Source organism: Panthera pardus, unplaced genomic scaffold (assembly GCF_024362965.1).
Source record: "Panthera pardus isolate Hobbes unplaced genomic scaffold, ASM2436296v1 HiC_scaffold_20, whole genome shotgun sequence".
Taxonomy (NCBI): Eukaryota; Metazoa; Chordata; class Mammalia; order Carnivora; family Felidae; genus Panthera; species Panthera pardus.
Genome location: NW_026526766.1, coordinates 89983950 through 89998331, shown reverse-complemented (window position 1 = coordinate 89998331; position 14382 = coordinate 89983950). Strand labels below are relative to the sequence as shown.

At 57.7% G+C, this 14382-nt stretch overlaps 1 protein-coding gene across 4 annotated transcripts in view; it reads left to right on the top strand.

Annotated features, from left to right (window-relative positions):
* Window positions 1-14382, top strand: part of AK8 (adenylate kinase 8) — a 129096-nt gene that overhangs the window by 15677 nt on the left and 99037 nt on the right. For 3 of the 4 annotated variants that reach the window (XM_019420698.2, XM_019420696.2, XM_019420700.2), the window contains one exon: window positions 7067-7135. The exons of the other annotated variant lie outside the window; for it this stretch is intronic. In XM_019420698.2, the coding sequence (XP_019276243.2) occupies window positions 7067-7135 (69 nt within the window). The remainder of the gene's footprint in view (window positions 1-7066; window positions 7136-14382) is intronic. 4 annotated transcript variants of the gene reach the window in all.

Here is a 14382-nt window from a genome sequence, read left to right as displayed (position 1 = left end):
GCCGTCGCCAGGCGTGGCCTCTGGTTGAGGGTCGTCTTTAAATCGCCCTCGGACTGGGAACCCTTTACAGCCTTTTGGAAGTAGCACGGTGCCACGGGAGACCCAAACATGAACGCCTTCCCCAGGCCCCTGGGAACTTTGGGGGACGTGGGGGAGATCCAGGCTAAGGGGCCTGGAAGCTTCGTGCAGTCAGGGGCTTGGCTGACTAATCCCCTTACCCTGAAGTGTTCTCTGAGCAGGGACTGAGTACCAGGCACTGACTCATGGCTGAAGAGCACGCAGGCTGCAGGATTTAGGGGGTCCATGGAGCCGTGGCCACAGTCGTGCTAGGAAAAGCCTTCTTAAGGGGCGAAGTGCCACAAAGCCCGCACAGGCGGCCATACCCCTGAGGGTATCCGAGGTGACCAGGGATTGGAACCAGCGCTTCTGTTTTGAACGGCGTATTATAAACTATTGCAACGATAGAGGCTGTGAGAAAGGCAGCAGAACCCTCACGGGCCCATCGCCGGCTTAAACCAGTATCTGCTCACGGCATCTCTTTCCGCGTGCTCCCCGGCATCGCCCTGCTCCCCGGTTATTGGAGAGAAAAACCCATACGGCATTTCATTTCATCCGTAGCTGTTCTGGTCTCTGTCTGCTGAGAGATGGACCATGCAATGACCAGACCATATATAAAAATAGGGCTCTGACCCAAGCCTGCAGCAGCCGGCCCAGGAAACCCGCCCGTTGTCTCAGTAACCAGCTCAGGAGGCCAGCAGGTCCGAGGGCAGACTGGGGGGGAATCAGACGGCTGCCTCTAGTGTGATCCAGGAAGGCCAGCGATAACCCCGTGGCGGTCAGCCCCGCGTGGCCCGGGCTTGATTAATAACGGACAGCTTCCCTCATTTCTGTCCCTCCTTCCAACGTGTGGCCAACCTGAGAAAGCCAAGCACACGGGGTGCCCCGCTTCGAGGTGGCCGTCCCCTCGCTGCCCGGGCCGCAGTGCTGCCAGGGCACACCCGGAAGGCCTTCCCGCTCCGCTGCCGGCCTCTGAGCCTCTGCCAAACCCGAGTGACGTGGTGAGTCCCCGCCAGAGCGAGCCCGGACTTCGTAGCCTTGCTTGTTTCCATTTGGGTGGCCTTTGCTTATTTCCACTGTCCAGAAGGAAGTAAGACGCACACAGTCACACTTCGAAAACTCATCAGTCTTTCTCCGGGATCTGGCCAGGGCTAAACTCTGCCCGAGGAGGCAGCTTTCTCAGTCTTCCGGCCCCAGGGCACTCTGGGTATAAACCCCGCCCTGGGCAGGTGTTTCTTGTCTCCTCTCCGCCTTGACCGAGGCCATCTTTGCTCTCAGTTTACCCTGTCTTGTCAGAGCCTTTCCCCTCTCTGCCTGCTCTGGTCCGTTCTCTAGGCCCACCCTGATTCCAAACCCCAGGTGAGGGGGCCCTGGAGGTGGGGTGGGGAGCAAGGGGGAGGCCGGCAGGAGCCCAGGGCACGAGAGCGAAGGAGGCTCCTGCTGTCAGGGGCGGACCCTGCACTTGTATGAGCCTGAGAGTCGGTGCCTCCGTCGGTTCTGGCCCAGTGCAGGCCCTGCTGGGGTTTGGGAGATTACGGGGAACAGAACCAAGTCCCGCCTCTAACCACACAGGAGGTGACAGGAAGGTGAAGAGTCCCCACACTGGAAGGATATTTCTGTGCAGCGGGAGCTGAGCGTGATTGTTCTGGAATGGTTTCATTTCTACTGGGGCGGGAGTGGGGGGTGGGGGGTGGGGGGGGGGGGGAGAACTTTATCACTGAAATCCCTGCAGGAAGAATACACAGTTGTAAACCTCCCTGAGCGGCTGCCTGGTCCGGAAGTTCTCGATCTTTGAAGCACATTAGGCTCACGTGGGCCCTGCCGGACTTGGGGGTTGGGGCCAGGCATCGGGATTTTTCAAATGCTCCTCGGGGAATTCTCACATGGTCCCTGGGGGACCCACCCCAAGCACCACTCCCCTTCCTCATCACGATCATTATCGCCAGATCAAGTTTTCTTCGGCCTGCGGCTATTGTATCAGAGCACAACAGCCTGTGTTTGTGGAATGAACAGGTGACCTAGACTCTAAAGGCCGGCGGGTCAGACAGGCAGGATCCAGAGTGGGTTCTTTCTCACTTCAGTGTTATTTCCTAACTCCAGTTCTGTTTACAAATGTAAAAATCTGGTGTAACCCGAGGTACCCAAGCGGCCAGCTGCCAGAGTCACCATTTTCTTTGGTGTCCAAATGAAAGAGCCCATGCCTGTGCACACAGGATTGCAGTGCTCAGAGGACTGCTGAGGGTCCCGGGCGGGGCTGGCCTCCGGCAGCCATCCCCTCTGGGACCTTGCTGCTCTGCGTCCTGGGGGCCGCACAGCGCAGGGGCCCTCCCGCTGTCTCGTGTCCCCAGTTAGCCACTCAAGGCGACGGTGAAGTTCATTGGCCTTTCCCACCACAGGGTCTCTTCTGGGCCACCTCCCTCTGTGGCCCTGTGTGTCACAGCTCCGAGAGTGCCTGCCATCCAGACCTGCACGGAGAGCCCCGAGAAGCAGCAGGAACTCTAAAATGAGAGTTGTCTTTAAAGACTCTCTGCCCAGGTCTTAACGTGAGCTCAAGTCCAAGTGCAGGCTTCCCTCCCCCCACCAGCAGCACTGTAGGAGGAAGGGGGCCTGGCAGGGGGCGACAAGGAGTCACAAGGAGTCTCAACGATTCCCCTCCTGCCTCTGCTCCCGGGGCAAATTCATGCTGCAGATTGAGATGTCTCTGACTCTTGAGCAAGTGTCACCCAAGGCGACAACGGGGCAGGAGGGGCCAGAGGGTGGGGCCCGGGGATGGGACCACGCAGGCTCCTGCCATCCAGTGAGGAAGCCCAGGTGTGATCAGTGAAGTGAGGGGCCCCAGGGGGCAGAGCCAGCTTCCACTGCACCTGGCCGCCTGTGAACAGCAGCCCAGCGTCCGTCGTTCAGGGGAGGACGGCCCCTCTGAGGTCAGCACATCGGTGGCTCTGCCCCAGGGCCCCGTGCAGAAGAAGCTGGAAGGAGAAGCGAGGTCCAGCCAGGAGCCAGCGCGGCCTTGATGACAAGAAAGCAGGGAGATGAGGGGCCAGGGGCCTGCATCTGATCTGGGCCTTCTTGGTGACCCTCTGGGCCTTCGCTGGCCTCCGTCGGTTTGTCCCCGAGTCTCCCCACAAAGCCAGGCCTTGCGGGACCGGGGTGGGAGAGCACGGCAGAGCTCTGGGAGGAGGGAGTCTGATTCCTACAAAGACAGTTTGGCAGGGACTCCGAGAAGCGCCCTGTGGAAGCCCCGCTGCTGACGTGACACATCAAAGCTGGCCTGGAGACAGCACCAAGGCGGGGAGCGGTGGGGGGCGCCCGGGAGGGGCTGTGCTCAAAGTCAGGGGCCTGTCCCCTGCCGGGCACACCCCTGCGGGTGCTGTACCCCATCTGGACCTGTCTCCTTTCAACCCTGTTCTTTGACTGGCTTGCACCCCCCTCGGCTCCCCTCCTGGGCTCCCCCCCCCACCCCTGCCCCGTCCCGGTACCTGTTTGCTGCCTCCTGAATGGGTGTTGTCAGGGACAGGAGACAAGTCTCAAGGGAAATGGGCCTCAGGATGGAAACTGACTCTGCCTGGGGTCGGGAGGGAACAGGAAAGGGCTGCCCCCCGCCGTTGACCCCCTCCCCTCCCCAGCCAGCTGGGAGAAGTTTCCCCAGAAGAGCTAAGAGGATATGGGTGGGGCAGAAAGGTACCCCCCGGCCCCTGCCAGCAGCCTCTCTCAAGCGGGGTATTTATTTAAGACAGTGGCCCTCCAGGTGTGGTCGCCTGACCAGCAGCCTCAGCATCCCTGAGAACTTGTTAGAAATGCAGATTCTCAGCTTCACCCCAGACCCACTGGATCAGAAACCCTGGCGTGGGGCCGGTGACCTGTGGTCTCACAAGCTCCCCAGGGGTGCACCTCCAGGTGGGGGAATGACTGGCTTGAGCAAGAAATTGGCAAGGTGGGGGGAGAGGGCGGACGGAAGGGCACAGGTGTCTCGGAGGTGCCGAAGCCAGGGACCGGATGCTGGCTCGCTTCCCTCTCGCCTCTCTGGCCTCCTCGTTCTCGATGTGTCATACATACATCCCTTCTCTCTCTCCTGCTCACTCCTGCTCTTAACTTTCGCCGTCCGTTCAGTAGAAACCATAGTGGCCCCAGAACTTTCCAGTGGACACAGACAAGTCCGATGCTTCCCAGAGGAACCCCCTCCCTCACCCTCTCGCCGTCTGCTCTGTCTTCCTCTTCCGATTCCACATCGTGGAAAAGCCATTCTGATGAAGCTGAGACCCAGTTTCTCCCTTTGTGCTGGCTTCGTGTCCTCATGCTCCCCTCATGCCTGCCAAGTGCCTGTCGTGGCTCCAGCCCCTCAGCTTTGGATCCGCTGGAAAGCGAGGGCTCCTGCCCCTGGTTATTACACCCCACGTCCTGGACCTGATGCCTCTTGGTCAGGATTGGGACATGGGCAGCGTCTGAAGCAATCACAGTGGCCAGCAGTGGGATATACCGATCAACTTGGACCAATTAGGGTCCCCCACTGTATCTGACGGTGGGCTTGACCCCACAGAAACTATACAAGCTGCGGGGCACAAGGGTGGCTCCTCAAGGAATTTTGGGGGTTCTTTGCATTATAGGAGGCAGGGTGTATGGATGAGGGACAAAAAAATAAAAACTACAGAATTGCCACTCTGGATCCAGATTTCTCTGGATGAGGTGTGTGAAGCCTAAAGAGGTCGAGACTTGCCCAAGGTCACCCAGCTGGCTGGAGCTGCAGCAGCCATTATGTAGCCAAGAGTGGGAAGCTTGACCATGAACGGAGCCAGCCCAGGGCAAGCGGTGGGGAGGCGAGCCCTGATGCTGAGGGTGAGTCTGCGTTCTGCTCCCAGATTCCCCCACCCCCAGCAGCAGGCCTGCGTGTCTGGGATTTATTTTGACTTCCCACATCCTTTGTCAGAGATGTGAGCGTGAGTGGGGAGAGGTCTGGGCCCCTGGTCGTGCGCTACAGTGGGAGGTGACACAGACCAGGCATCAGTGCCCCCCTTGAGTGGAGCTGCTTGTCCAGACCCGTGCTGAGGAAGCAGCATGCAGGGTATATTGAGGGTACTCAGGGGCGATCATGACCGCGGCGCTGAGCCCTTGCTGGGGGCTGGGCGCGTCCCAGGCTCGCCACGCGAACCACCTCGTTTTATCCTCATGGCAACTCTTTGAGGCACCTTGTCTTTGTCTCACTGACAAATGAGGAAACTGAGGCTCAGAGTATTGAAGACTCGTCCGGTGCCACTCAGCGGGTCAGGGCCCAAATCATGAGTGTCTGAGTCCCCGACCAATCAGTGCCCCACCCCCCCCCCACCCCACCCCCCCGCCGCCCAAGGGTCTCCCTATGAACATTCTTTACCCACTTGGCCTATCCTCCCCCTGACACCAGACATAACCTTCTGAAATCACTCTGAGGGCTTCAGAGCCTTCGGCCTCCTCTCCCTCCAGCTCCTGTCCCTGCCCTGTGAGCCAGTTACCCGGAATGCTGTGTCCCCAGGGAGGTCCTTCACCGCCGAACTTCGTTTGCCCGAGTGCAGCCTGCTCTTGTCAGGGGACCCATCCAAACAGCTTCAAGGGGAGGCAGGTGAGGGCGCTACCTGCAGAATGTGGAGGGGCTGGGTGCACGGGAGCTGAGCCCCTTTGGGGATGGCTCCCCCGTCCCCTGGCTTCTCTCCGCCTGCGCCGGTGCCCCGTTCCCTCCGAATTCCGCTGCCTGGGAGCTGTCCTGAGCCCCTTCGCCGCACGCTCGCTGCCAGGACGTAGCGGAAGGGAGGCACAAGCACTTACCAAAGCCCCGTTTCTAAGCCTGTTCCAGAGGCGCCGCCGTGTCCCAGCTCCCGGTCCCTCCAGGCGCTCCGACCGCACTCCAGGCGGACACGACAGCATTCCGGGGGCAGGATCTGGTGTCTCCGGACCCTCACAAATGCTGCCTCTGGAATGAAAGATCCAGGCTTTTCCCCAGTGGATACTTTGGGAAGTTAGGGAAAAGTGTTTGCCCCCTCTTTCTTATGGTCCCACTCCAGGGTCCCCAGCTTGGGGAAGGGAAGGGAAGGTAGATTTCTCGCCACCTGGGCGCCTCCTTGTACACCCAGTGCACACCCAAGGGCCCTCATCTGTGCCTGGCGGGAGCCCCCCACCCGCCCCCCTGGGGGCTGGTTCAGCCCAGACATAGCTTAGGATGTGCGGTCTGGGGCTGGCCTGGGAGTCCGCCTTGGCCAAGCATTTGGGGTGTGTGTGGAGAAGCACCAGCTTTTAATGATCTTGGGTCAAGGGGGCACCTGGGAGGAGGTTTTCCAGGCGTCAGCTCTGGGGCCTTCAAGACTTGGTCGTAAAAACTGGGGTGTTGATTCTGGCCAGGGAAAGTTCAGAAGCGAGACAGAAGGTCAGCCGCCCTTAACTTCCTACCTGCACAGGCTGTCCCCCCTTCCCCCCACTTACCTGCCATCGCTGGTGCTTAAGGGGCGGGGCTCTGGCTGCCCCGAGGGGGTTCAAGTTCAGCCTCTGCTTCTCCCTGCTTGTGTAAGCCAGTCCCATTCCTCCAGGAACTTTGAAACTTTCTGGGGAGATGGACATGAGCAGACCCCCAGAAGGCCGTGTGGTTAGAGCAATGACAGAGTTTGCCGTCGGGGATTATGGCGACCCCCAGCCCAGCCTGGGGAGGGTCACGGAGGGCGGCCTACAGGCAGTGGCACTTGGGCCACGGACCTGAGGGAACCCAGAGTCACTTGGGTGGGGTGGGGGGAGCATCTGGGCGGGGGCACGGGATAAGCAAGAGCGTCGAGGTAGGTGTGCGCATGTGGTGGGGAGCACAGGGTGGCGGGGGGAGGGCTGCAAGGCAGGCCTGGACTTTACGGAGGCCACTGGGCGGTCAGCCAGGGACTGGCGAACCTTTGTGTCCACACAGCCGGCTCCTCAGCTGAGCCCGCTGGGCTGCCACTTACACATCCTTTGTGGCCCAGTGTGCGGGCTGAGGCCCTCATTCCGTGTGTCGTCTTTCCTTTAGAAGGTGCCCAGCTCCCTGCTCGTCAGACTGATTCAGGAACGTGTGAGCGAGGAGGACTGCATCAGGCGGGTAAGAAACCGCGTGGAGCGGCTGGGGGGCTCCCAGGGAGGGGGGCTCTGTTACCAGATGAAGGGCAGGGGAGGGGCGTGGGTTCAGGTCCTAGCACAGAGGTGACCCGGGGCCTGCAGAGAAGGGTCAGACAGACGACCCAGAGCTCCGTGAAGCTCAGTGTGTGAATTTCACCTTGGATGGAGCCAGGCAACAAGGTGGAATCTAGGGTACCCATCGGGGGTCTTAGGAGAGAGCTGGCCCTACCCCAAGGGGTCACAGGAGAGCCTTTAAGGAAAGGAACGTTGTGGAAGTAGGGGGTAGTTCAGGTAACCCACGAGCACCTGAGACCAGCCCCACAGGGAGCTGGACACTCCTGGACCCGGAGGGGCAGAGGGAGAACTGGGGCTACCCCTAACTCTCTGCTGCCAGACCCAGTGAAGCCAGAGGGCAGGCGTCCAGACGAAGCAGCCCATCCGTGGAGGTCAGCCTCCTGGGGCACAGAGGGGGTTGGAGAGGGCGGGAGGGATCTGGAGGGGCAGATGGGGGCAACAGGAACGATGGGCACCATGGGAGGGCTTTGCACACACTGACTCCTTGGGTCTTCAGAGGAGCTCTGTTGGGTCGGTGCTATGACTCCCCCATTTTGCAGATGGGGAAACTGAGGCTTGTTAAACCGTGTAGTATCCAGGCCTCTCCTCCTGGTCCACAGCTAGTCTTATTGTCTTCATGTCAGTGGCTTTCACAGAGCAAATGGTTTTAATTTTAACGAAGTCCGATTTATCCCGATTTGACCATTGTTAAAGTATTTCACTTTAATATATCTCTTGTGTGTTTCTTAAAAAATGTTTGTTTATTTTTGAGAGCGTGCAAATGGGAGGTGGGCAGAGAGAGGTGGGGACAGAGGATCCGAAGCGGGTTCTGCACTGACAGCAGCAAGCCCGACGCGGGGCTCGAACTCACAAACTGTGAGATCGTGACCCGAGCTGAAGGTGGACACTCAACTGACTGAGCCACCAGGCTCCCCTATTGCCTTCATTCTTGAGGGATATTCGTCCCCGGATTCAGAATTCTAGATCCCCAGCTCTTTCTCCTCACGCCTCGCAGGGTCCCGCCTCCTTCTGGCCAGGACGGTCCCTTGTGGAAGGACAGCTGCCCAAGCAGCGGGTCCCTTTCCCCGACTTCCTCCCAGATTGTCCTCTGCGCTCTCGGTTTCTAGCAGTTCAGTTACCAAGTGGCTGGCATGCATTTCTTTGGATTCGTTCTTTTGGAGATTGGTTGAGTTCCTTGAATTTGTAAGTTCACATTTTTCTCCAAACTGGGGCAGTTTGGGGCCATCATTTCTACAGGTTCTTCAGGCTTTCTGCACCGTTCTCTCCCCGTCTCGTGTGAACGGCAGTCCTGCGGCCCCCGCAGGGTCGCCGAGGCTCCGTCTCTGTTTCTCTCCCCTCTGTCGTGGACCAGATTATGAGGCTCACTGAGGCCCTCCTTTCCCGTCTCTGTTCTCCTATTCGGCCCATCCGGCGAGCTTTTCATTTGGATTGCCGTGTTCCTCGGTTTTCAAAATTCCAGTGGGCTCTTCTCGCTTTCTTCTGTCTCTGAGACTTTCTGTGTGTCCGTCCGTTTACTCGTTGGAGCTTTGTTGTTACCGTCACGGCTTGAAGCCAGCCGCTTCAGACGCCTCGCTGACTCCAGCGCCTGAGTCACGTCAGCGGCGATGTCTGAGGTCTGAGACACCCGCGGCTGTCCTTGGGCTGCGCGATTCTGTATCCTGGGCATTTTTCTTTTTGCTGTTGAGACTCCGAGTCTTGTTTGAATCCGACGGCGGGTGTTGATAATTTTGTCTTCGCGGGCAGTTGATCCATTTGGGCTCAGGCCGCCAGTTCCAGCCACCTTCTCTGTGCTGTGGTTGCCATCTGGGTTCTGTGTACAAAGCCTCTGCGAGTGCCGTGCGGCTCCCTGAGGCTCTGTGCCGTGTGTGTGCCGCTCAGCGGGGCCCGGGCAGCGGTCTGCGCCGTGGCTCGGCCCTCGATGTCTTTAGAAAGCTGTCTAGGGTCAGACCCTTGCACGCGCAGCTGGGAGGGAGCCCACGAGTCCATAGACATCTTTATTTGGTTGCTTTCCTGAACGCCTCGCTCTGCCATTTCCATGGTAACTCCCGGTTCCCTGGCGCTCCTCTTTTCGGTCCTCTGGCCAGAAAGCGGGGACTTTATTTGTCCCACTCTGCCACAGTCTTCCCGTGACTGCAGCTGAGACTGGGGCCAAGCGGCAGGAGGACAGAGAGGGAAACATTACCGGGGCTTTGTCCCGTTCTCTAGGGACTGCAGAGGAAAGGCCCTCCGCCCCCTCAGGGTTTCGGGCACCTGCGGGCTCCCCGTGGCACCCATACCGCAGTAGGCTTGCCTGGGGCCTGGGGTGCGAGGAAACAGGAAGGAGAAACACACAGAGATCTCCCCGCTGTCCGAGTGTCAGGAATCCCCCCTCTCACCGCCCAGGTGGGGTGTGAGGGCCCCTCCTGGCCTTGTCTCGGGCCCTCCCTGTCACCTGTGCTCAGTTTCAGGCTGCCCAAAGGCCGAGTGGGGGTGCTGGTTTGGTGGTATTTTGAATTCTGTTCTTCTTCCCCAGTTCACCTACTACTGTATACTTTTCTGATTCCTCGAGTAGCCGCCACATGCATGCTGCCCACCCATCAGAGCTGCTCTCAGAAGGAGTGAGCTGGCGGACTGTGCCGACTTCATCATGCCCAGAACACAGCTTACATGCCTGCATTGTTTTGTTTTTAATTTTTTTTTTTTTTTTTTACCGTTTATTTATTTTTGAGACAGAGAGAGACAGAGCATGAACGGGGGAGGGTCAGAGAGAGGGAGACACAGAATCCGAAACAGGCTCCAGGCTCTGAGCTGTCGGCACAGAGCCCGACGCGGGGCTCGAACCCACTGACTGCGAGATCATGACTTGAGCCGAAGTCGGCCGCTTAACCGACTGAGCCACCCAGGCGCCCCTGCCTGCGTTGTTTTAATGTGCATGTATCTGTACACATTCTCTCTCTCACTCGCTCGCTTAAAAATTCATTGAGAGGCCCAACTCTGGAAAGATCCCCGGGCATCTCTCCAGCGTGCTGGTGAGCAAACAGCAGTTCTCACACTTGGTCACAGCTTGGTCTGCACGGTCCTCGGCCCTGTGAGTCGAGGTCACGAGCCACAGATAGGCTGCAGTCTGGGTTTCGAAAGCTGGTCTGAACAGTGTGTTTTCCTCAGACCTCAGCTTGTTCCCAGTCAGCTGATGCTCTCCTGCTGCCTGGCTGAGGCCAGTGCCCCAAGTTCAGAGGCCATTCTAAACTGCAGATAGACGAACGTTTTCCAGAAACGCTTTGCGGGCCATATGGCCTCGTGTTGGAACTGCTCAACTCTGATGTAATGTGGAGGCAGCCATACGTGGTACAGAGATGAAAGGGCACGGTTTGTCCTAATAAAACTTTATTTACAAAAATAGGCAGCAGGCGGATTTGGCCCGGGACTCCTAGTTTCCGGACCCCTGTTCTAAGTGCTGCTTTCACACCATTGTGAAAAACGCTTTTGCCTTCTCTCTTCATTTCCAAATAAAAAGCAAACGTCCCCCCTCGTGCACCAGGGACCCCGCCCTTCATTCCCTAACTTCCCTCAGGCTCTGTGTCCACCGCCCTGTCTGATCTGGCCCCTTCCTCTGGGGCAGGAGCAGTGAGGTTTGGGGGTCATGTGGCCCCAGTGAGCCAGGAGGAACTAAGGCCCTAGAGGAGGAAAGTGAGACAGGACCCGGGCTCCGTGTCCAGCCTGGAGGGAGGGGGCCTTCATTCCTCCAGACCCAGTTCCCACCCCCACCCCCTTGGGTTAGGTCTCAGCAGAGGCCGGCCTCAGTTTCTTCTTCCCAATAGGCCTGGGGGCAGCCCTTCCCCGGCCCAGTCCTGGTCCAAGCACCAGCCTCCCTCCTGCCCTGCCTGCTGCTGCCTTCTCTCAAGGTTCTCCCTCCCACCCCTCCCCAAGTGAAATAAAGCCTCCTACACACACACCCCCCCACACAGCAAACTTCCACCTTCCAGCAGTGTTAGAAGAAAGGCCCCTTAGCCATAGGCTCATTTGAAGACTTGTCACCTGCTCCCAAGCCCATCTGGCTCAATTCCCCCTACTCCAGTCAAGTGCCTTGTTGCAGGCACCACGTGGTCTTTGCTGCTGGACCCTTTCCCTCTGCCTCAGCCCCCCACGAGCAAGGGGGTCCCTTGGTCTTGAGCTCACCAGCTGCAGTCGGATACGGCCTTGCATGCCCAAAGGAGGGCCAGCTGTCAGAAGGGCCGTGAGGGCCACTAGCCAGGCCAGGAGAGCCAGGTTGTTACAGAAACCTCCAGACATGGGGCCGGCGTGGTCTGTGGAGGGGCTGTCTTGGCGGGGGGCGGGGAGGGAGGGTGGCAGGCAGAACGAGGCCCGGACCCCCCTTCATACCAACCTCAGATCAGTTCTTCTTAAAACTGACCCATCAGTCGGTCACCCTCTCGAAGGTTCCCTCTCTTTTATCTGGCAGGTGCGGAAACAGTCATTTGTCAGGAATAAAAGGGGAGGGGAGGGCCTCCTAAGTGACTAGAAACGGGCCGGCACTTTCTGGACAAAACGCTCTGTGCCTTAATCCATAATTGATCATGAGTTTGCCAAGTTGAATTAAACTCTTACATTGCCGATCACCAGGCTGGAAGCGTTCAGGTCTGTTTCTGTCTTCCCGCTTCAGGGCCAAGCTGCTTCTCTACTGCTTAGGGCCGTGCTGGCCCCGTTTGGCCGAATGTTGGGCGTTACTCCTTGGGCATGAGCGTACGTGAGTCACCGGGACTGGGACCTGGCTGCGGGATGGGAGCTGCATTTAAAAGAGCCAGAGACAGCCTTGCACGTGGGGCCGGTCCAGGATGCTGAGAGCTTCTGGAACCAGGGCGTGGTAGCTGTGGAAGGGAGTAACCCCTGGGTTCCTACCCCAGGAATCTCACTCGTCCTGAGCGATGTGGCCTCCTCTCGAGCCACAACTGCTCCCCGGGCCCAAATGCTGTCCCGGTGGGGGCAGCTCCGTGGTGGTTCTTGGCATCAGCAAAGGCAGGTGGCAGGATCTCCCCACACCCCCTTAAGATTTCCTTTTTTTTTTTCTTTTTATTAAAAAAATTTTTTTTTAATATTTATTTATTTCAGAGACAGAGAGACAGAGCACAAGCAGGGGAGGGGCAGAGAGAGAGCCAGAGACAAAATCTGAAACAGGCTGCAGGCTCTGAGCTGTCAGCACAGAGCCTGACGCAGGGCTCGAACCCACGAACCGTGAGATCATAACCTGAGCTGAAGTCGGACACTTAACCGACTGAGCCACCCAGGCGCCCCTCTTTTCTTTTCTTTTTTTTTTTAAAGTTTACCTATTTTTGAGAGAAAGAGAGAGCGCACATGAGCGAGTGGGGCAGGGGCAGAGGGAGGGGGGCAGAGGATCCGAAGCGGTCTCTGCGCTGACAGCACAGAGCCTGACACGGGGCTCGAACTCGCAAACTGCGAGATCATAACCTGAGCTGAAGTTGGATGCTCAACCGACTGAGCCAGCCAGGACCCCCCAGATTTCTTTTTAAGATGCTTACGATGCCACACCACCTCGTGATCCAGGAGCTCGAGCCAGAACTGCCATGTCCTGGCTGTTCTGCTCCCAGGTCAAGAGTGTTTGCTTCCCCTGGCTGCCTTGGTGCAAGAGAGGCCCGGAGCCCCCCCACCCAGCTGACTGCGAGAACAAGAAAAGACCCGGGGTCTGGCAGGCAGGTCGGCAGACTCAGCTTCTCGACTCAGACCCTCCTTTTGGCTTCGGGCCAGGCTTTACCCAACCCAATCTGAAGACATAGAAATGTTACTTTGTGTAAGTTATTTTCGTAAATTACTGCCTGTTTCTGGTGCATAAGCGTTCAACCTGGAATTCAGAAGTGTGGAATTGTGGGGTTGAGTCACTGGGTGTGTTCCCCGGGGGAGATAAACCACCTTGAACTATGCCTCGGCGATCCGGGCACTGGGTCCGGACACAGGCTCCAGCTGGACCGGGCTGCTTTGTTTGTATCATTTTTTGTTTGTTTGTTTTTTAATCTCCGTAAGTCACGAAGTCATGGCTTCTGGGGCAAAGCTGGTGTTTCTCACTTCTGTGACTTCAACTGCACATCCCAATCTTGCCCTCAGTGACCCAGGTTAGTCTCTGAAACACGCATGCAACTTCTATAAACCCTCTTGAGCTTACCTAAAAGTTTGGTCTGCACAGCACCTGCAGTGTGGACAGAGCGTAAGACCAGGCATCCCTGGTCCTTGCCAACAGCCGCCACCATCATGAAGATGGTAATAATATTTACTATTAGAGTTGTCGGTTAGTTCTAGCGTCAGTGAGATTATTATGAGTTCTGTTGTACCGCACGACTCTATCGTGCATAATGAATACTCTTGGTTGATTTAATACCATTGATTCGGTATTTATGATGATTTTAGTGATATCATTGTTACTGTGTTGGCGATGGTGGCTGGAGGGTGCCTGGACTCCAACGACTTGGGGCGCCTGGACTGGCACCTGGCCCACAACACCACACCGCAGGGGCACAGGGCGCCTCTGCAGTGAGGCCGTCGACGGAGATCCCCGATGGGAGCGGAGGGCTGAGGGCCGCGTCCGTGACCTCATGCAGCCTGACGGCAGCCTGGTAGAGGAGGCCCTGCCCTCACTGCATTTAGGGCTGCAGAAGCTGAGGCTTGCAGACGTTGTGTGCCCTGCCGGGGGTCCCACGGTCCGTCCCAGAACAGAAACGCAAACGCGGAGTTCTGCTGTTGGCCACTGTCTTCTTGGCTCCCCAGTGCGCGCTGTGTCCCCCCACTTCACGAGGCCTCCCGCCCTTATCCGTGAACGGCCGGGCCCAGCTTCAGCTTCGAAGCCCCGTCCGGCCTTTGCGTTCTGATTCTGATCCCGTCCAAGCCATTGTTACCTGCAGCGCAGAGAAATATCTCCTTTAATTTGTTTTAAAATTCCTTCTGAGCTTCAAGGGGCATTCCGTACCTTTTTCATCTCTTCCCGGCGGAGACAGGACTTCAAGAGCAAGAGGTGAGGCTTCTAATTATGTGCTTTGGTTGTTTGGAAACAAAACAAACCCTCATCCAAAATAAACAGGCTTTCTTGCTTTTGGGGGAGAAAAATGACACATATGCATATTCATTTATATGGTAATTATTATTATTTAGCTACACAGGGACCAGAATTGGTAA